Here is a 20,921-nt window from a genome sequence, read left to right on the forward strand (position 1 = left end):
AAATATAGACAATAAAACTGGAATAAAGAAACACAGGCAAGATTTGATGACAGTGGAGAGAAAAAAAGACACCTTAATATTATATACATGAGCAATTATAAGCAGAAATCTGTGTATCAGCAATAGTCCTGATTATCCTGTATAGCACAATCACTTCCTCATCCAATATATTTATTTTGTTCAGTCTTCCTATTTCCCAAACCTAGCAACTCTCAGACTGATAACTTAACCAATTATTAAGTATAATTTATCACATTCCTGATCTCCTGACCATGCTGCTGGTTGGTTTAACATGTTCCCTCCCCATTCCCTCTCATGAATCCTTACTCCACTGCCTTTATTTTAACCATGGTGAAGCATTATGTCTGCATCTTCACCAACCATGGCTAATGCCAACCAGATTTTCCTGTGTAACCAGTTTGAAACCAGGGGTTGAACTGGATCTGCAAACGCTGGTTATGAAACTGGTTAGTGTTGATGCAGATCTAACACCACGCCATGCCTAAAGCAAATAATAGACAGGAGAGGGAGAGGCTGTGGCTTTGAGATCAGGAACATTACAACTGTACCAGAAGGAAGCTACATGTGTGTTCAAGACAATGGAGTGCTCTCCCAACCAAGTATTCCCATATCTAAAAACAAAAAAGGGGTGTGTTTAGGCACATGACTTCTAAGACTGACATACTGCTGAACTGCTTTAGGAAGCATGCCATAAAAGGTGCACAACTCCTATGCTTTTGGTTTATTTAAACTCTCAAACCTAAATGTAGGATCCAGTCTTTAGAGTGCAACAGAAGTTTCAGCCAAGAAAAACCTGCACAACTGAGCCTAGGTATATTTAAAAACAAAAACAAAAAACACAAAAATAACATGTTGCTGAAAGCCAGTTTTGGAAGCCTCTCTATTGATGTCGCTATGGATAGAGCTGCATCTCTTTGTAGGTACCTATAGGGCATCTTCATACATCTGAATGCAGGTTTTCATAAGGAATCTATACCACTGTTAATCAGGAAGAATGGGGCCCCAATTAAGCATATGCATGATCAAACCAATATTTAAAAGCAGTATATACATATGGTTTGCAGCAAACCAGCACAGGATAATGGGCAACGTAAAACTATGAATACTTCATTCCATCTGAATTTTAGCTCACACTGCCTCAATTGGGAGTTTGACACAAACATCTAGCCAAAAGCAGAACCGCCCTAGAGAAAAAGTTGCAATGAGATTTTATCACTTGTTTCTTTACATAAACAAGACCGTAGATGATGCAGACATAACGAACAGTGTGCTGCTTGCTGTTGTCAAGCAATAGTAACTGTACAGCTTATTACTGGCAATATTAATTTCTAGGTGTCCCTGAGCTTATTGCAAGGTTGTATTTTGAAAAGAAAAACCCTCCCATTACAATGGTATTTCAATAGTTTATGAGGGTTGGTCTGAATATACTTTTAAGTCCTAAAGTGTTGCCGGGCTCAGGAGTGATTTGGCTGGCCTAAGATGGACAAGGAGGGGGGAAAGGAGGGGGGAAAGGTGGATGACAGTGTGATGAATGAGGTTGGGGCTGGGGCACAGAGGCTGGAGGGGAACACTTCCCCCTTCCAGGATGCAGCTGCACTGGCTGGGGAAGCGTGACCCCCACCTCTCCTCTCCGAGGAAGGGGCACAGAAACAGAATCCAAGGGGAGGAGTCAGCCCACTCTTGGGGGAGGTTGCCCAGGACCTGGTAGACACAGTGACCATCTGCAGGTTCAGCAGTCTTGCAAGGCACAAGTCTCACGAATAAGAACACCTTGCCAGTCTTTGAAAGCTTGGCGAGTAGGTGTGCCAGCCTATTGGGACAGTTCTGTTGCTTCCTTGCAGTTCTGAACTCCTTGCCCTGATCTTGGACTCCTTAAACCTGGAGCACTGCTTCTAGTTTGACTAGCCTATCCTTTCTTGCCAGCTAGTCTGAGCGTAGCAGATGCTGTGACTCACCACCTGGTACTGAGCCTGTAGGTCTTCTCTGCTTTAACAAACATTTCTTCCTTGCTCTCATATGAACTTAGAGTTGGAAGGGGCCCAAGGGTCATCTAGCCTCTGCTTAAAAACCTCCAAGGAAGGAGAGTCCATAACCTCCCAAGGAAGAATGTTCCACTGTCAAAGATCTCTTACTGTCACAAAGTTTTCCTTTCTTGTAACTTGAAGCCATTGCTTCGAGTCCTATCCTCCAAAACAGGAGGAAACAAGTTTGTTCCATCTTCCATGTGACAACCCTTAAGATATTTGAAGATGGCTATCATATCTCCTCTTAGTCTCATCTTTTCCAGACTAAACATACCCAGCTCCTTCAACCGTTCTTCATAAGGCTTGGATTCCAGACCCTTGATCATCTTGGTTGTCCTCCTCTGCTTGTCTACATCTTTCTTAAATTGTGGTGCCCAGAATTGGACATAGTATTCCAAGTGTGGTTTGACCAAGGCAGAATAGAGTGGTATTATTACTTCCCTTGAACTGGACACTATATTTCTGTTGATGCAACCTAGATTAGCATTAGCTTTTTTCTTTTTCTTTGCTGCTGCATCACACTGTTGACTCATGTTAAGCTTGTGGTCCACCAATACCCTTTTCACATGTACTGCTAGTAAGCCAGGTGCCCCCCATCCTATAGTTGTGCATCTGGTTCTTCCTGCCTAAGTACAGAACCTTACATTTGTCCCTATTGAAATTCATTTGTTAGCTTGTGCCCAGTTCTCCAATCTGTTAGGATCATTTTGAATGCTGGTTCTGTCTTCTGCGGCATTGCCGTAGTTATCCCTCCTAGTTTGGTGTGATCTGCAAATGTGATGAGCATCCCCGCAAATTCCTCATCCAAGTCATTTATAAAGACTCGCCACCTGTTACTGAGCCGGTATGTCTTCTCTGCTTTAAAGAACATTGGGCAAAAGATTCCTGCATTGCAGGGGGTTGGACTAGATGGCTCTTGTGGTCCCTTCCAACTCTACAATTCTATGATCCTATGATTTATTTTAAGCCTTAAGAATAACTTAAGGGTCAACAAGGGCCAACTGAAGAAACAAACAAATCATTAAAGTTTGTCCACTTAAGGCTAATTAACAGTACCGTGTACTGTTATTGTACACAGTGTACACCTCTTACCTTAAGGCTGTGATTCTGTACTTGGGATACTGTATTTCCAGGCATTCAAAAGTGCAATAAAGAATACCTTCAAGTTACATGAGCCATTGTACATTGTAGGACAAGTACAGCAGGATAATACTAGTTTCCTTAGTCTCACAGCATTGTATTCTTTGCATGGTATATGCTCCTCTTGCACCAAAGCAAACCTTCGGTAAGACACACCATTTTGAGAAGGTGGAACCAGTCGTTATCCCAGCCCAAAGCAAAGCATTCGTTAAAATCTACTTGCATGCAGGTGGAATATCATTTGCAGGAATATCATACAAAGACAAGGAACCAAATGTCAGGTGGGCAGTGGGATCCACCCCATCCCATTGCAGCACTTTATGCTGACTGAAAAGCCACCCCTGGATCTTCCAGAGAGGGTTCCAACATTGTGCCACAGGATGCAGCCAGAACTTCCAAATTATCACACCTATCGGCCCCTGAAAATTCAGCAGTGCTTTCGGCTCATGCAAGATGCTTGTGTGTAGATCCTTGCCAAAGCCAAATTGCACTGCTGTACAGCGTGCAGAAGAACCTAGAACTGTACAACAGCCACCTGTATAACTTGCACCTGAGCAAGATAAATTCCAATTGATTAGGCCCGTTATTTGTACAGGCTGGAAATAATCGATTTGCAAATACAAAAAGCAAAGGTTTTCGAACACAGTATACAACAATATCATCTAGTAAAGTACAACCATCAGCTCAGTGGTGGTGCCCTGTTTACGCAGTTCACGCTCCAGACCCTTGTCTGACACCTCCTTTGCTATCCCCTTCTGGTGCCAACAATATTTTATTTCCCCAGGATTTTGATGGTTGAAGAGCAATATTTGTATTGCTGTCGTTTTTTAACCCGCTATTTATGCTTTTTAAATCTTGGTACTATCTTCTTGTGTTTGTTTTCTTTATTATTACGCAATCTACCCTTGAGAATATTTACACCGAAGGACGGCAAGGATCATGGCTAGCCAATGCGGTGTCCTCCAGATGTTGCTGTACTACAGTTCCCATCACACCAGCGTGGCCAATGGCCAGGGAAGATGGGAAATGTAGTCTAACAAAAGCAAGTGTTGGTACTTACCGTGTTCCTTCTTTGTAGGGAGGAAGAGGCTCCTGTGTGGGTTATCCCCGCCTACCTCTCCACTGGCAGGAGGTCAAACTTTCGAGAGGGTAAACTAGAGGGCAGGGCAACCCTGCTTTCTCTCTTTTGGTGTGAGCAACCTGCAAAGGAGCTTGCAGGAAGCTGAAGTGGCGAAGAATTGCCCTGTATCCTCTCAGAAATTTGACTTCCTGCCAGTGGACGCGGGCAGTGACAACCCACACAGGATCCCCTGCCTCCACTACAGGAGAATCTGAAACCCTTGGGTTACCCTGGCAAATTTGTTTCCAGGTCAGGAAAGAATGAACAGGAAAGTTGCTGAACTGCATATATTCCCCAACGGCAAGGTGGTATGTCTAAATGGCCTGTATGTTTTCACCTTGTGCTCTTATGCAACATGTACTGTAATTGTAAGGGCAAATTCAGAGTCGCAGATAAGGAAAGGATACTAAGATCTTTTTAATAAGGGCAACCAAAAGAAAAGAAAAAGTTGTTTCACCAGGATAGATTCACATTACAGTACATCAACATCGACAGCATTCTCTTTCGTCTATTTTTGGTACATAAGATGGAACCTCTCTACATAACCTCGTAAGGCTTCAGTAACTAAGAGTAAAAAACCTATTAGTTTACAATTTCTTTAAAAAATTCTGAAAGACACAGCAAGTTCTAAACTTTAGTAGTGCTACCCATACACAACTACCTGATTTCAGAACCCAGTAAGAGCCCAAACGTCTTTTTCAAGGAAGCTCTGCAGCAGTGAAGTTGTGCAATATGGATGTTGCTTACTATGACTAAAAAAGGATAAAAGAGAGAAAGAAATACACATGGCACATTCTCATTCATGTTTTGCAATGTAAAAAGTTACAAACATACCTAACCAAATAAATAATTATTTAAAAAAAGATGAATGTGTTTGTTAAGTATCCTAAAAACCACTATGAAGAATAATGGCCACATTCGCTCACAGATTATTTACATGGTAATACCCAGCTGAGGGTACACTGCTACAAAACGTGTTAAAACAAAGAGTAAACTTGAAATGTTTTACTTTTCTCCATAATAAAAGTCTAGCAGCTTGACTAGCTAATGCTGTTGTGTTTTCCTTTTCCCCCGCAGAGAGTTTGGAAAGTGTTTAATCTATGTCTTCATCCAGTTCGTAATTGTCTTTATCATAAATATCTTTTACTAAAAGAACCCGTACGAGCATGTTTTCCAAAGTATTGCGATCCACTGAGGTGGCGGTGTACCAGACGGTGCTGTCTGAGGGAACCGGGTAGGCTGGCTGCAAATAGAACACATCCATTCTCTGACTGAGATTGGGCGGGCTGAAAGGTGAGAAGAGGACAAGCTTAAACAACAACAACAACAACAACAACAACAACAACAACAACAACAACAACACAGCCTATCCACATAGAAATTCATTCATATGCTGTCAGGGTACAACTACGGTTTTCCACACTTCTTCTGTCAGAGCAGAAGAGCACCTAGTTACCGGTAAGTAGTGACTTCACGTAACATGCAAAAGCTAGTACCTTAACACAAGTCACACTATGGAAAAGTTCAAAGCCAGCGCTTCATAAAATCAGTATTCATCATCCCTAAACCCGCTGAGAAACAAGCAACTGAGGTTTAGTACTTCAAACAGCCCAAGGATTATCATATTCAGACTTTTCTACTGTTGCATTGTCCCTTCCTTCCTTTATTGATCTGAATCTTATCATGAAAGTTTAGATACATGCCTAGTGCTCCCCCTAGTGGCTTTTCAGCAGAAGCAAGGCAGACATGGGTACAAATAAAACTATTTTGGTGTAGCCCACCAACTCAAAATAAGCAGGGGGCAAAGACCTGTAAAAAAGAGGGGGTCTTGTGTGACAACCCAAATGGAAATAGTCCAAACATTCATGCAGACGAAGAGGCCACTGCTGTTACAGATCATATTGCTTTTAAAGAAATAAGGAAGAATTATGTTTGCATTATGCTGTATCTTATGAGAAAGCATAACGATCTCTGTTAACAGAGAATAGAAGCAATAAGAAACAGATTTACATATACACAGGATTCACCGCTATTGTCATTTCAATACCTCTTAGATAAGTAGCATTCAAACATTTTCACGGGGCATCTAGAGGGATCCGCTGTGTTTTCAGTTTGTTCAAATACCGGCTCATCATCTTCATGCTTCCTTTTTCCAGTAGTAATTTTATCTTCTAGAACAGAAGAAAAGGGGGAAAAAGAAGAAGAGGCAAAAGAATATCAGAATGGAATGAATGGAGTGCAAGCCCAAAGGCTCCAGTCCTGGAAAGGTGAACCTTTCCATCTAAACCTAACAGCCCCAGCCCCACCCCGCATGGCTGTGTGATTGTGAAGGTGGAGGTATGTGGAGAGCGAGTAGGTTAGGGTTAAACATTCCCTCCCCAGCTGCCACCCCACACATTATTCCCCCCCCCAAATAAATTGGTAATAAATTGGTAACTCTAACTTTCTCTTGAAGGGGTGAAGTTGCAGAGGGAAGGCCAGAGGATGGATCCCAAAGCAGTGCGGGCTGGCGGTACCCCACCCCTGCCATAAGGAATCATAGCTACATCTCCTCAGCTGGTAAGCAGTGATTGAGCAGCCTTCAGTTTACAGCAGCCCTTTCTCAATTCTATGCAAAGAATGGGGAAGAGCGAGGTGTTCTATGTGATACACGACGGGGTAGAATATAAAAGAGAAAACACAATGCAATGAACCTGCCTTGAATAAAATCCATAACACCTGTCCTTTAAGTGTGGCTGTGGTTTCTTTGCCACAGCTCCGTGGTAGAGCACATGGCTTGGCTTCAAGGAGGCACAACTGAGAAAGACACCTGTCAGAAACTCTGGAGGCGCAGCGCTAACCAGTGGAGACAATACAGAGCTAGTTACACTACTGGCCTGACTGCTGGTGGCAGCTGAATGTGCAATTTGCCCTCTTTCCAGAGGCAGACTTCTCCCCTTTAGCTAGAGGTCAGCCACTGCCTCAGGTCTGTCTGAGAGAGATGGCGCTGTTGCTGTTGATTTCTTACCCACCCTCCACCACAGGGTCCCAGGGCAGGTTACGGAAATTTAGAAGCCTGTAGAAATTTATAGAGCCAAGTAAGTAGCCCAGTGGCCCCTTTGATTGGGCCGAATATGGGTGCTGCCACCATATTGACTTCAGAATGTCATGGTACCTTCTTTATCCGTTCCACATAAGGACGAAACCTGGTATCTCAGACAAGCTTTGCTATCCATCGTTACAGGGTTTTTCTTCCAGTGCCTATAAACGGTGCCAAAGGAAAGTCTTAAGTGCTGCTCCACTGTTTTCAGGCCAAAATACTTGGTGTTGAAGTAGAACAGTGTATTTAGAAGAGCAACTGGAGAGTGGGATCCTAACTGCTTTATCCTCCACAGATAGTCTTCTTCAACCCGAGAAAAAATTGAACCTGGTAGGAGAAAGGGGTGGGGAGAGGAGCATTCTGTAAATGAACCTATGGAATTTAACGAAAGAAGAATGTGCTGAACTGAATTATCAGTTATAGCTCTCAGAAATATCTGCTACAAACTTAAAAATTCACAGTTCCCTCTCTTCAGTCTAACAAATCAATTGACGTTTACATATCAGCTTCAAGGAACTTAAAACACAGAGTTTTAATTGCACACTGAACTTGCTTAAGGAGCATGAATTCAGAAAGAAAAGGGGGTAATGACCAAGACAAGAACAGTTACCGTCTGGAAGTATGCTTGGTTGCCAGCTTCTGAGTATTTTATTTATTTCCTGCTCAAATGTATGATAATCTGGATCCAAGAAGATATTATCTTTTCTATTGCTTCCATTCAAATACTATAGGAAAAGAGGAAAAGCAAAATATTTAGTAGACCAAGACAAAAAACAGGAAGCAAAAACTATCCCTTTTGTAGACATATGAAAGCAGGCCATTTATTCATTTTAAGTTTTACAAACCACTCTTCCTCCAAAAATGAATTCCGGGGTGGTACCATAGGTGCCAAGTTCCGGATTGAAAAATCCGGGACCAGCAGCGCCGCGGCACCGGAAGTCACTTCTACGCACTTCCGGACATGCGTAGAAGCGACTTCCGATGCCGCTGTGCCCATTTCCAAAAGTCGCTTCTACGCACTTCCGGACATGCGTAGAAGTGACTTCTGGCGCTGTGGACATTTTGGAAATGGGCACAGCGGCATCGGAATTCGCTTCTACGCATGTCAGGAAGTGTGTAGAAGCGACTTCTGGCGCTGCTCTGCCCATTTCCAAAATGTCTGCAGCGCCAGAAGTCGCTTCTACGCACTTCCGGAAGTGCGTAGAAGCGACTTCTGGCGCTGCGGACATTTTTGAAATGGGCACAGCGGCATTGGAAGTCGCTTCTACGCATGTCCAGAAGTGCGTAGAAGCGACTTCCGGTGCCAGTGCGGCACCAGAAGAACATGGCCGCCGGCTGGAGCTCCACATAATCCAGAGGAATACAGGGTATTTTGCCATTCGGGACACCTGCGGGAAACGGTAAGAAAATACGGGGGTTTCCAGGGAAAACGGGGTACTTGGCAGCTATGGGTGGTACACAAAGTAATTTAAAATTACAGAAAAGGATATGGTTAAAAGTGTTTGAACATCTGGATATTTTTATATATTTTAAACTGCTGTATTTTATGCTAACCCTTTAAGCTGTTCTTGCATATGATAGCATCTCAGTTTAACACATTTGTCTCAGTTTAGTAATTCTCAGGCTTGTCAAATATTGGGTTGGATTAAAAGCTGTCTTTCCATTCACAGAGGTTTTTTCCAGGAATGCAAAGGCCTTTGAACTAAGAGAGGAGATAATTATTCTCTAGACTTCTGTTACTGGGTGCTAGGAGCATGCTTTCTGTGACTAGAATTGCACTCATGGAAGCTTTGGATACAACAACCAATTTATTCTACAGACCAAGACACCTAGTAGCATTAGTTACAAAAAACATATTTAATCAAGGGGGCGCGTGGAGGGAGACTCAGAAGGGGAAGGGAACAGTTTTGGGTTGAAAGAAAGCAAAAAGTATTTGTTTCCCACTTCAGCCAGTTCCACTTTGGCCATGTTTCCTTTTAGAAAGTATTTCAACAGATAATTCCTTATTTTGCCACTTCCAGTCTTTCATTCAAGCTTATCATGATATCTCTCCCATACAGATTATGCCGTTGTTAAAATGACTCACTTCCTGAATCCCAAGACACAAATAATAGATGCTGTCAGGTGCATAATTTTCCCCATTTGGTCTTCGGATTTCGTTCACAAAGTGTGCCAACCCAAAGTTTAGCTCAGCAGACGTATGCGACACAATATCTTCTTTCAATTTCACTGCTTTAGCTGTAGCGCAAAATATTGAGAATCATGTAACGCAAAGCATCTAAGCAGAATACAGAAAATAGATAAAATGCATACAAAAGCAAATGCGCTATCAAAGAAGCCCATCTCAGACAAGAGAATTTTTTTCACTAAAACTGGAAATTTCCGTTAACACTTTTATAACGCTTAACTATTTGGTACTCGTAATTATGGTTTGTAATATCTTGCTATTACCCTGTTTCACAGATCAGGCACTCAAGCTGAGAGCAACTTGCCCAAAGCCACCCCAACAACACATGGCAAAGCAGAACTTGAGCCCCGATATAATCTCAACCCACTGTCTAAGCTCAACCCACTGCCTGCCAGACCTGAGGCTTATAGCTAAGTAGGAAATACTTACTTGAATTCAGCTCATCTAATACTGGCAGATCTTCATCTAGATTCCTAGTTTTTACCCAGTGTTTCCACGCATTTACACCATACGCATACTTGAAGGGAAAACTGCACTCTGAATTCTCAGAGCTATCATCCCGAGAGTGGTACTCTGACACTGCTTTTCTCTTCACTCCCTGCCATTAAAACAGATCTGTAAACATTACTGCTTATTAACATTGAATTTACACCACTTCTGCACTCTACCATGGGCAAATGAAAGCCAAGAAAGTCATAAACACCATCCATCAAGCCTTTTAAAAAACAAAAACACCCAAGTAATACTTGCACTTTACTGAGCTCAAATCAGCATGATTCCCTATAACACAATCCCTTTTTGTAACTGTTCTGGACTTAGATCCAAAGTTGGTTTTTATTATGCAATAAATAATAATAATGCAATTATTGTTTAATTAGGGCCACCAGTGTAAAGGCACTTTACAGTATTGTTTTAAGAGGCAACAAGCTTGAGAAAGGTAAACTACATTCTGGAGTTGGGAATAATTTTATTCTACATTATGTCTAAAAAGGCAGTCTTAAAACTTTAGATTGTTAAATAATTGTTACCAGCCCTTTAGAAAGCTAGGTAAGACATGTGTGACTCTGAGAAATCCAAACATGTGTGTTGCTTTAAGAATTACTCTCAGGGGTGTTGTTGCTTGAGGAGGAAAAACTAAAGGGAGATCTTCCCTGATTTAATTTGAAACATTTAGAATGGCATTAACTTAAGGAAGCTCCATCCTATCAAAGGAAGCGGCATAAAAAGACTATTGTGCTGTTTACACAGCTCCCTTTCATTTCAGTAGGTTTGGTTCAAGAGACCTTCTTAGTGCCCCCCCCCAAAAAAAAACCTTTAATAGCACACAACTGTCACCTAATGAAATGCTTCACCTTCATTCAAGATAGGGCTATTTCAGGCTCCTATTGTACAAAAGGTCACAGCCATATCCTACATTTCCCATGCAACGCATATTAATTTGGAATACATTTCAGTCACAAAAACTATTTGTGTACCTTCTTCTTAGTTCGAGGTCTTGGCTGTTCCTCATACTCCTCTCCAAAGACAGGTGGCAGAAAAAATTCACTTTCTGTGTCAAGTTCCTCTGTTGCTGTACATATATTGGAAGGGTATTAATGCAGTTAAATGTCATGTAACCTAAAACTGTTGTATCGGGTGCATATAACTGACAGAAGCCTTAATTATTGTGCAATGTGTTTTACACGTTATTCATCAATGCTGGTCCCTATTCTAGAAAAACCTGCAGAAAACTGTATTCTGATAAGCACTGGTAGCGTAACATTTATTGCTTTCTGTAAAAGTGGTTGCTTCAGTAGGGCTTGAGTAAGACAACAAATTATCTCTTCATTTCTACTCCCTTTGTTTTTTGGTATGAGAGAGAGAGAGAGAGAGAGAGAGAGAGCAGTGCAGTTGGGGTGCAGGATATGGGGTCTAGCATTGGTTCGTTAGTAGAAGGAGACCTTCCAAGCGAGGGCATGTGAGCTGACAGGCATATCTAGTCCCTCCTCATGTAGATATAAAATTCTGGAACCAAGTTTGATGGCCAATAGGGTCAAGACAAACAAAGGTATATTCCAGCAGTGCAGAACTCATAGTAACAAGATGTGGTGACTGTTACCATGGAATATGGCTTTTTTAATGAATTAGAGGATAGCGTTGGCTTATAGCCAGAACAGTAAGAAAAGAGTAACAGTCGCACCCATTTTCAAGGGAAGGGTGTCTTTGAATTCCAGATATAAGGGACAAAAACAGGTGGTGCCTTTCACCATCATGTCTTGCGCAAGAACTTCCAAAGGACACCAGTTGACCAGAATCATGTCAAAGAATGCTGCACCAGATAAGACAATGGCCTGATCCAGGCATCCAGGTGCACTCATGCTCTCTTTTAAAAAGATAAAACATTGTAAAAGCTTTGAGTCAGAAACCGTTAACACATTACTAAAACTAAGACATCCATGCGGGAAGGAAGGGATGAAAACAAGTGTCAAAGAAGTTGGCACCATGTTGGCATTAATACTATTCATTTTAAAACTGAGTGTACAAACCTCTAGGAAAATCAACCTCAATGTCAAGGTCTGGCTCATATGGAATATCAGGCAAGCTTTCCTGTGTTTCTGTTTTACAGTCGGGCAATTCTGTCTCAGTTTTTACAGCTGTCTCAGTTATTACACCTGCAATTAAAGAAAGGCAATGTAACGAATGTATGAACATGAACAACAGGTCTCCTCTGAGTAAAATTTAGTCGAACATGAACAACGGGTCTACTCTGAGAAAAATTTAGTCGAATACCAGCCAGTATATTGGTTTTATTTTACTTAACAGGATTTATTATCCAAAAACAATATAAACTATTCATTGAAAATACCAATCAAGCAAAACTTTAAAAACCAAAACACAAAATCTATCAAACGGTAAGTTAACCCAGCAATTTGGAAAAAAACCCACACAATTGCATGCCTGGATTTGCCTAAACAAAAAAGTTTTAAGAGGCATAGAGAATAAGACAGGATAAGGCATCTGCTTAATACCAAAGGGCTACGCTGAAAGACTTGGATTCGTGGAACGCACATTATGCGGCACTTTTTAAAGTGCCAGTGGTGCAAGCTGAACTGATCTAGCATAACCCTATCCTAGGGCCTAAGACTTAGAAACATAGCTCTAGAATAAAGCATTCATCAGGGAAAGGCATTACGTCTGGAAAAAAGAACGCACAACAATCACTCTTCTGCCCTTGATCCTGCCTCTAGTGCAATGCATCCTCTTTTCCAGAAGGGGACCCATCCCTGTTGAAATAGTCCCATGTCACTAAGGGAGGGAGACCACCCAAAGTCTAGGTATAGTTGCACTATACCGTGGCCCTTTGCAGAATACCAGTTTATTGCCATCCAGTTCACCACTGATGCTTTTGAATTATGGTGCTGGAGGAGACTCTTGAGAGTCCCATGGACTGCAAGAAGATCAAACCTATCCATTCTGAAGGAAATCAGCCCTGAGTGCACACTGGAAGGACAGATCGTGAAGCTGAGGCTCCAATACTTTGGCCACCTCATGAGAAGAGAAGACTTCCTGGAAAAGACCCTGATGTTGGGAAAGATGGAGGGCACAAGGAGAAGGGGACGACAGAGGACGAGATGGTTGGATAGTGTTCTTGAAGCTACGAACATGAGTTTGACCAAACTGCGGGAGACAGTGGAAGACAGGAGTGCCTGGCGTGCTCTGGTCCATGGGGGTCACGAAGAGTCGGACACGACTAAACGACTAAACAACAACAACAACAGTTCACCACAATTGATAAGAGAGGAGGGCAGGGAACAGAACCATCCTGGCTTTCTGTCTTTCTTTCTACCCCTCTGAACTTGCAGTGGGTGTGGGTTCACCACATAAGCACTGAGGACAGATTCAAATTTGCCAAACCAATAAAAACAACAACCTGTTGCCAAGACATACTTTTGAGCTCTTGAGGTTCTACTTTCTCCTCTTTTATAGACATCTCTTCTGCTCCAGCCAGTGACTCCTCCTCAGCCTCCACAGGACTGGAAATCCTTTTGTTATTTAGTTCTTCTATTGCTTCAAGTATCTTCTCGCTGGTCTCCAGTGTGGTGGGCAGAAAAACAGGAACTGGTACCTAGTATAGGAATGATTAAATCATTAATGTCGCTAGTGACAAAAGTACTGCTAATGCCAAGAAACCAGAACTGGAGTAAGTCCTCACAGCCATTTTTCCGAAGGAGAAACAACTAGTGGCATATAAATGTAGGGACAAACAGAAAAGGAGAAATAACTCACTTACTGCATACGCACCCAGGGGACATATGAGCAGAAGGCCACAAAAACAGGCTGAATAATATGTACAGTGGAACCTCAGTTTACGCCTACCTCCGTTTACGAACGCCTCTGTTTACGAACGCCACGGACCCGGAAGTGTTTACATCCGGGTTCCGCGGCGTTGGATGCACAGAAGTGATCTGCACAGCGTGTGTGTGTGCAGAAGCACTCTATCGGCGCTTTGCGCATGCACAGAAGCGTGCCTTTGGCGAGCGAACGCCTCCGTGGAATAAAAAATCCCCAAGGTTCAATTCTGTCTCCCACTTCATTTACAGTGGGTGGGCTCTTTAATCACATGCTTCCATGAGCACAAAGGGGCGGGGGAGGATGTGCTTTTGTATATTCCCCCTTTCTTCTGCAGCCTCCCATGCTATTCCAGCCGAAAGCTCTGCAGAAGATGTGGGTGGGAGGCCACAGTGCAAATGCACCGGTGGTAACACTGGATTAGCTCTGCTGGTGCAATGTTACCTCCCCACTCACAGACGTCTCCACTGGACACAACTGGATACAACCCTACGTTCTCCAGAATCTCAACCGCTCCTATAAAAATAGGAGGGATATCCCCATTTGGAGGGATAACACAATAATACATTTCAGCATATCAAACCCAGCCAGATGGGCGGGGTATAAATAATAAATTATTATTATTAAATTATTATAATGTTAGGGTGATGGAAAAGATATGAATGCTCTGCATTAATTGGTTTATTTCCATAAAGAGGTTAGGGCTTCCTTATTACTTTCCTACCCTTGTATGCCTCACTTATCTCCATGTCTGACCAGCCTGCTGGTTTATGGGCACACAATAAGAGGGGCACAGCTTTCTGTAGAAAGGCATGGTACAATTTATTGAAATGATAAATGCATTTCAGCAATAGAGCAGATGCCTGCGGAGATAAGCGTATTTAAGAGAGTGATCTGTTGAAGCCTAGCAGCTGCATATGACATCTCCTAAGAGGCACAATCAACTCTTCTTAACAGATGATTTCCAGTAAGAAAATTTAGGATTACTAGACTACATTCCGGGCATGCAAAATACTACAAATTTTTAAACAAGGCTGAAATCTGGCTTACTGGAACAGGAACCGTTGTAGGAACTGGAACATTTTGACTACACATGTGCATAGGAACAGGTACATACACAGGAACTGGAACAGGTACAGGGACGTATTCTTTTTCCCAGCCATCATCTGAAACAAAAGACAATATACTGTTATAGACTAGCACCAGAAGGGTAGCATACAATCATCAGATTATAATTGTATTCCTCACAAACAATGTTGCAAAAGAAGGCGATTGGACAGCCGGTGCTTTGACTCAGCAGTTTACCTGTCTGACAAGATTTCGTTTGCATGTGAGGTTTACAGTATGTTGCTTTAGTCATTGTCAGAGGTTTGCAAAGAACTGCTTTGTTCTTCATTTCTTTATTTGGTGTTGGGGAAGGAGGTGGCGCCGATCCCTGCGAATAAGGACATCAGTCAATATTAGCACCCCTGAAACAAAAAGACCCCTAACAAGGTTGGGGACAATAGCCCACTCAGTTGACACTGAAGTTTCTTTACTACAGGATAAAGCTCAAAATGGATTTTCTATAGCGATGTAAGAGATGTAACAAGTCTAGGTATGGAAGTGGAAGGCACCACAAAGTCCAAGCCCTAGGCCCTGTGATTTAGACCACAGTGCTACCCGCGTCCCTTGGATACAACCAAGTACGCATTAAATTGCTGCTTAGTTTGCAGGATCATCACAAGTTTCCTATATAATCATTAACCCGCAGCAGCTTGGCCCACCCAAGACACTTCCCAGAAGTGTCATGCCATAGTAGCTGTGCTACAGAAAACAGACCTCGATTCTCTGAACTGGCAAATGGCCAATATAAGCCTATCAGGAGTTTTGTTGTGAGCCAAAATACCAAAACAAATCCCCACCTATATTTTATGGAATACAAGTACAATGAACCCAGCTATACAAGCTGCAATTTACTTACTGTGATTTTTGTTCGGGGGGTTTGACAGCCTTGATCTATGAATGAGAGAAGAGAAAATTAATATGGTGCCATTTTTCATACGCAGTTGTTATAGAAGGCAAAACCAACGTTTTCAACCTGGCTGCACTAATACAGTAATAATGTATACCAGCCATGATGACCGTTGTTCTGCCTTTATGGTGGAGGCACTATGTGTCTGAATAACCAGCTGCTGGACTCACAAGCAGAAAAGAGCTGTTGCACTGAGGCTTCCCATGGTAAGCCACGATAAGAACAGGATGCTGGACAGGATGGGCCACTGGACTGGTACAGCACGCTTTTCTTATGTCCTTAACATTGTGAAGCCAATTAACTGATTATCAAGGAGCAGATCATCCTCCTAAGAATGGGGAAAACTGTGAGTCTGCTCTCATTTTTTTAAAAGACTGTCCAGTTTTGTCCACTGCAGGCTGACATGCTGAGCTCTAGCGTGATCCCTGCTTATCTGTATGTACTATGTTATAGCAAAGACAGCTCCAGCGCTTTATCTTAAAAGAGCTCTTTTGGAAGCTCATATTACTTGACTTTCCTGAAAGCACATCACCTTTTTTTTTATTCTGTGTTGTTAGTTACGGGAAGTATCATACCATACTGTAAGTTTTCTGGTCCTTTCTGTGTTGCCATATCAGGTTCATTTTGTTGGCAGTAGAAACGTAGAAGACAGTGCTGATCACAGAAATGTTTCATCTCTCCTCTCCACTGGACTTTCTCTCTAAGATTTCCTTGAGTTTTGCAACAGTCACACCTTGCGGCCTTAAAAACAATTTCAGTGTTGTTAACTGGAGAAAAAATTACTACCATACATGTGGTAGAAACACTATTCTAAAGGGTGTTTAGACTAGCAGCTGAAAAGGGAAAATAAGTAACAGTCATTCCTTTGAAACATTTTTAAGCAACACAGTTCTACTGTGAAATTCCTTCCCAGGGAGGCTCACCTGGAGCCTTCATTACATATCTTTAGGAAGCAGGCAAAAACATTCTTCTTCTCCCAGGCTAAGTAAACAATTGATGGCTTTTTAAACTGTGTGTGTGTGTGTGTGTGTGTGGAGGAGGGAAGGCTATTTTGTTTGTTTGTTATTAAGGTATGTATTTTTGTGTTTTTATATTGTAAACGACCCTGTGATCTTTGGATGAAGGGTGATATAGAAATGGTATATTATTATTATTATTATTATTATTGTTATTATTATTATTATTATTATCATCATCAAAAGCAAAGTGCCTGGCAGCATTTCTCTGGGAGCCTGCATGTTGGCACATCTTTAGGAAGCCGTATTTTGGCTTTCTGTAGCATGCAAACAAAGTTATAGCATGTTATATGACTGCACTTCTTTATTTATATGCAGCATTTGGATCAACAATATTTTGGATAGTTTATCTCTCAATTTTCATTACTTTTCAAGCTTTTGATTACGTATTGAATACTGCATTACCTTATAGTACCAGTCTTGAAATTTTTTACAACACTCTTCACTGCAGAAATCTCTTACTACTCCATCAAGTTCCTTAGTTGCTCCTTTTTTACAGAGCTGAGAGCAATAATTGCAAGTGACGCATCGTAATCCTAACCGCCTTGCAAAATCTTGTTTGTACAGCAGCTTGCAACCTGGAAAAATAAAAACGGCACAGGCAGTTGATGAAACCTATATGATATGGGCCTCTGCCTTGGGTGTCCATGTGCACTATATTTAAACCCATCTTTAGTTGTTGCTTGGATTATTTTAAAATCTATTTTTAACTATTCTCTTTTTTTGTATGATTCTGTATAGCTTTGAGATGTGCAAGGGGATTGAAAAATGAATAATAATACTGATCAAATACTAATAAACACTGAAAAGCTTTTGCTCAATAAGACTTTTTTACATTAAACTTATCTAAACATATCTATATAAGATTCTCTTCCAGCAGAATACTTCCTTAAGAAACAAAATTTAGCCATGCCCCTGGCTGAAGTGGATTTGTATAAACAGGGGTTTTATCACAGAAAACAAAATTGCCCTGTCTCATTATTTCATATTCTAGATGTCCATCTGCTTTCAACTGAGGTTGAAGTATATAACTTTTTATTTAATTTTTCTGCAGTTCACTGCTCCATCTAGTGGAGATGTCATGAACAAATCCACACATTAGAATTGCGTCCCTCGTTTTATTTTGCAAAGGTTATAGGTTTAAATAAAGGTGCTTCCTAGCCATATATGACAATCCAATAGCACAGACATTCAAGGGCTTTAGACTGTTTTATATACCATCTTAGCAAAATCCCCAAATAGTGGTTGGTCTGAATGGTCCGAGAAGAACATTGCTGTCCGCCCCCCCCCCTCAAAAAAAAACAGAGAAAGACCAGCTTTTTTTGCACTGCGTGGCAACAGATTCACAAACCCCCAGGGCCACTCCAAGATATTTGCTGCCTGAGGCTAAAGTCCAAATGATGCTCCTACCATACTACGTACAGAAGCTGACTGGACTAGCAATTATTCCTATTGAGGTGAAGGACAGTTCATGCAGCAGAAACAGTTCTGTCCTCCAACAGCAGGCTACAACCAGGAGACCAGGAGGAATGTTCTGCCACTGTCCCCTAAACATTTGCCACCTGAGTTGGCCATCTCACTCCGCCTAATGATAAGCCCTATCCTGTCCTCTGCTCTTTTCCCAATTTCCCAGATAATGCTAGCAGGTGGGGAACAAATGTGAAAAACATAGGCTCAGGTTCCCTGTATCAGAAGCTGTTTCTACAGTAGAGTGTGTGGCAGTGGACAAGAGTTTAAGGCATTTTTGTAGCATGTGATGCAATTTGCTGGTCTATAATAGATTTGCAATGTATTAGACCTAAACAAAAAAGATCTAAACAAAAAAGATATTAAATTGATTCAAGCAGTGGTACACTGGGGGTAGAATCTAACGCTGCACAAATGGATTCATGCTCACACAAGGAGCCCCCCCCCTTCTCTCGTCCTCCTTGCAACGCCTCCAAATCTGCCCCTAAGGACCCTCCACAGCATATTTTGAGGGCAAGCAAAAGGCTGCAGGGGGAAGGACAAGGCGGCGAAACTTTGGAAGTCCATTTAGCTTCCATGCGGACAGCACTGGATATTGGCTGTTGATATTACTCAGCCATGAGTCTATCCAGGTATCAGATGACAAAAACTACCTCAGATCAAATAAATGGCAGGCTACTGGCTCCTTCAGTTAGGCCCCAGACACATCCAAAACTGGTTCACGCATTTTTGTAATGTTGAAATACTTAAATACTACATTTACAAATGACAATATTGGTAGCAATATGCACCAGAGAGACACAACACACCTTCACTACAGAATGGTCTCTTGATACCAGAAAATTTCACCGTTTCATGCAGAGTCTTCTCCTCTTGACAGTATTCACAGTATGTTACTATACAATGTAGTTTCTTATAATCATCAGAACAAATTTTACTGCAGAACTGATACGCTTTGTTCTAATGGGAAAAAAATACCACAGAAGATAAATGGGTAAGTTAGAAGACTTCAAACAAAAAAGGCAAAAAGTTATATTAGTGTAAGACATTTTATCCAAAGAAAAGAAATCCTTATTCACGAGAAACTCTACCCTTCAGGAAAAAGGCTATGTGTTTGTTTTTTAAAGCAAAGGAAAATCCGCTTGGCTATTAGTTCTTTAAAATGTCAAATCATCCAGCAATATCAACAATATGACATATTAAGGCTTTCATATTTTGACTAATAAAAGTAAGAACTGTGGTTTGTTTAACCAATGATTGGGCAATGTTGCTTGCTGGGCGCAATTGCCAGATCAGTAAAAGCCATTCTATAGGAATACAGATTTAAACAAAAAAATAAAATCAGGGTGGAAGGTCTGGAGCTGAAATGTCTGCAATGCTAGGCAAGCCTTCATAGGGAGGGTTTTTCAAAGCAGAGGCACCGCTATAGAAATGCCCTTTCCTTGGTAGGTATCATAGTGTATCTCTACTAACGAGTGAATTTTGAGCAGAGTCTCTCTAGAAGATCTTAAAGCATGAATTGGCTGGTAACATTCAACTAGGGTTATTAAAGAAATATTAAACAGTGACTTGGGTGGTAGGGTGGGTGGGCTATAAAGATTTTAAATACACCAATAAAGTATCAACAACATTTTATGTTCAATACAAGAGGTACATGTCCCATTTTGATATAATTCACTTACTTCCCATTCCAGTACTTCAGGCTTTGAGCAGAAAGTATTTTTGCAATAATTGCATTTCAACTGAATATCACTCGGAGCCACAAACTGGCCATTGGTTGAAGACTGTACACTAAGAGTCTGAAAAATATTTTTAAAATATACAGATCAAATTCCTCCACTGTTAAAGACACAGTAAAGAAGTGAGAATCATAGCACTGTAGAGCTGGAAGTGCATTACTGCATTTGTTAAAAAGCATTCATTAGTAAGAATATGTATTATTATGAAGAGGATTTTCCTTGAAACGGTTTCTGCTAAATTTCATATCCTCTATATAGGATCATTCTGAGGCTTACTTTTACTGTTTATACAGTCATCAATGGACATTACAACTCAGAGCTACATAGAGAAGCAGGCATCAAAAGAGCCTCCAAAACAACAACAGCAAAAAGGGGGAAGAGGGGTGGAGGAAGCAATGAGAATAAGAGAAAATAACAAAGAGAATAACAATTACCAGACCTTTAGAAGGCATCTTAAGGCAGCCCTGTTTAGGGAAGCTTTTAATGTTTGATTGATTTCTGTATTTTAATATTTTGTTGGAAGCCGCCCAGAGTGGCTGGGGGAACCCGGCCAGATGGGTGGGGTATAAATAATAAATTATTATTATTATTATTATTATTATTATTATTATTATTATTATTATAAATATGAACACTGAGTGCTCTTTGGCTTCATTCCAGCTGGGGAAGGTTAAACCAAAGGCTTCACAAAGAAGGGAGAGAAAGGTGTAAGGGGAAGCACAGAAGAATGAGTGACGCTGTGCAAGAGAGAACTTTAGGCAGCAGGTGGTGATGGACGAACAAC

The 20,921-nt window shown here is 41.4% G+C and overlaps 1 protein-coding gene across 21 annotated transcripts in view; it reads right to left on the bottom strand.

The window, feature by feature from the left end:
- Window positions 1-4,698: 4,698 nt before the first annotated feature.
- Window positions 4,699-20,921, bottom strand: part of ZMYM2 (zinc finger MYM-type containing 2) — a 62,595-nt gene continuing 46,372 nt past the window's right edge. For 17 of the 21 annotated variants that reach the window (XM_035114264.3, XM_088668300.1, XM_035114267.3 and 14 more), the window contains 16 exons: window positions 20,081-20,197; window positions 19,208-19,358; window positions 17,337-17,509; window positions 16,491-16,656; window positions 15,865-15,899; window positions 15,207-15,336; window positions 14,952-15,067; window positions 13,500-13,677; window positions 12,098-12,223; window positions 11,048-11,142; window positions 10,002-10,170; window positions 9,471-9,622; window positions 7,995-8,109; window positions 7,460-7,711; window positions 6,353-6,476; window positions 4,699-5,591 (listed from right to left, as the gene is read on the bottom strand). In XM_035114264.3, coding sequence (XP_034970155.1) covers window positions 5,399-5,591; window positions 6,353-6,476; window positions 7,460-7,711; window positions 7,995-8,109; window positions 9,471-9,622; window positions 10,002-10,170; window positions 11,048-11,142; window positions 12,098-12,223; window positions 13,500-13,677; window positions 14,952-15,067; window positions 15,207-15,336; window positions 15,865-15,899; window positions 16,491-16,656; window positions 17,337-17,509; window positions 19,208-19,358; window positions 20,081-20,197 — 2,292 coding nt within the window. In that variant the 3' untranslated portion in view covers window positions 4,699-5,398. Of the gene's footprint in view, window positions 5,592-6,352; window positions 6,914-7,459; window positions 7,712-7,994; window positions 8,110-9,470; window positions 9,623-10,001; window positions 10,171-11,047; window positions 11,143-12,097; window positions 12,224-13,499; window positions 13,678-14,951; window positions 15,068-15,206; window positions 15,337-15,864; window positions 15,900-16,490; window positions 16,657-17,336; window positions 17,510-19,207; window positions 19,359-20,080; window positions 20,198-20,921 lie in introns of those variants that run through there. The other 4 variants (XR_015949694.1, XR_015949693.1, XR_015949695.1 and 1 more) reach the window with 3 other exon arrangements.

Source organism: Zootoca vivipara, chromosome 4 (genome assembly GCF_965207765.1).
Source record: "Zootoca vivipara chromosome 4, rZooViv2.hap1.1, whole genome shotgun sequence".
Lineage (NCBI taxonomy): Eukaryota > Metazoa > Chordata > Lepidosauria > Squamata > Lacertidae > Zootoca > Zootoca vivipara.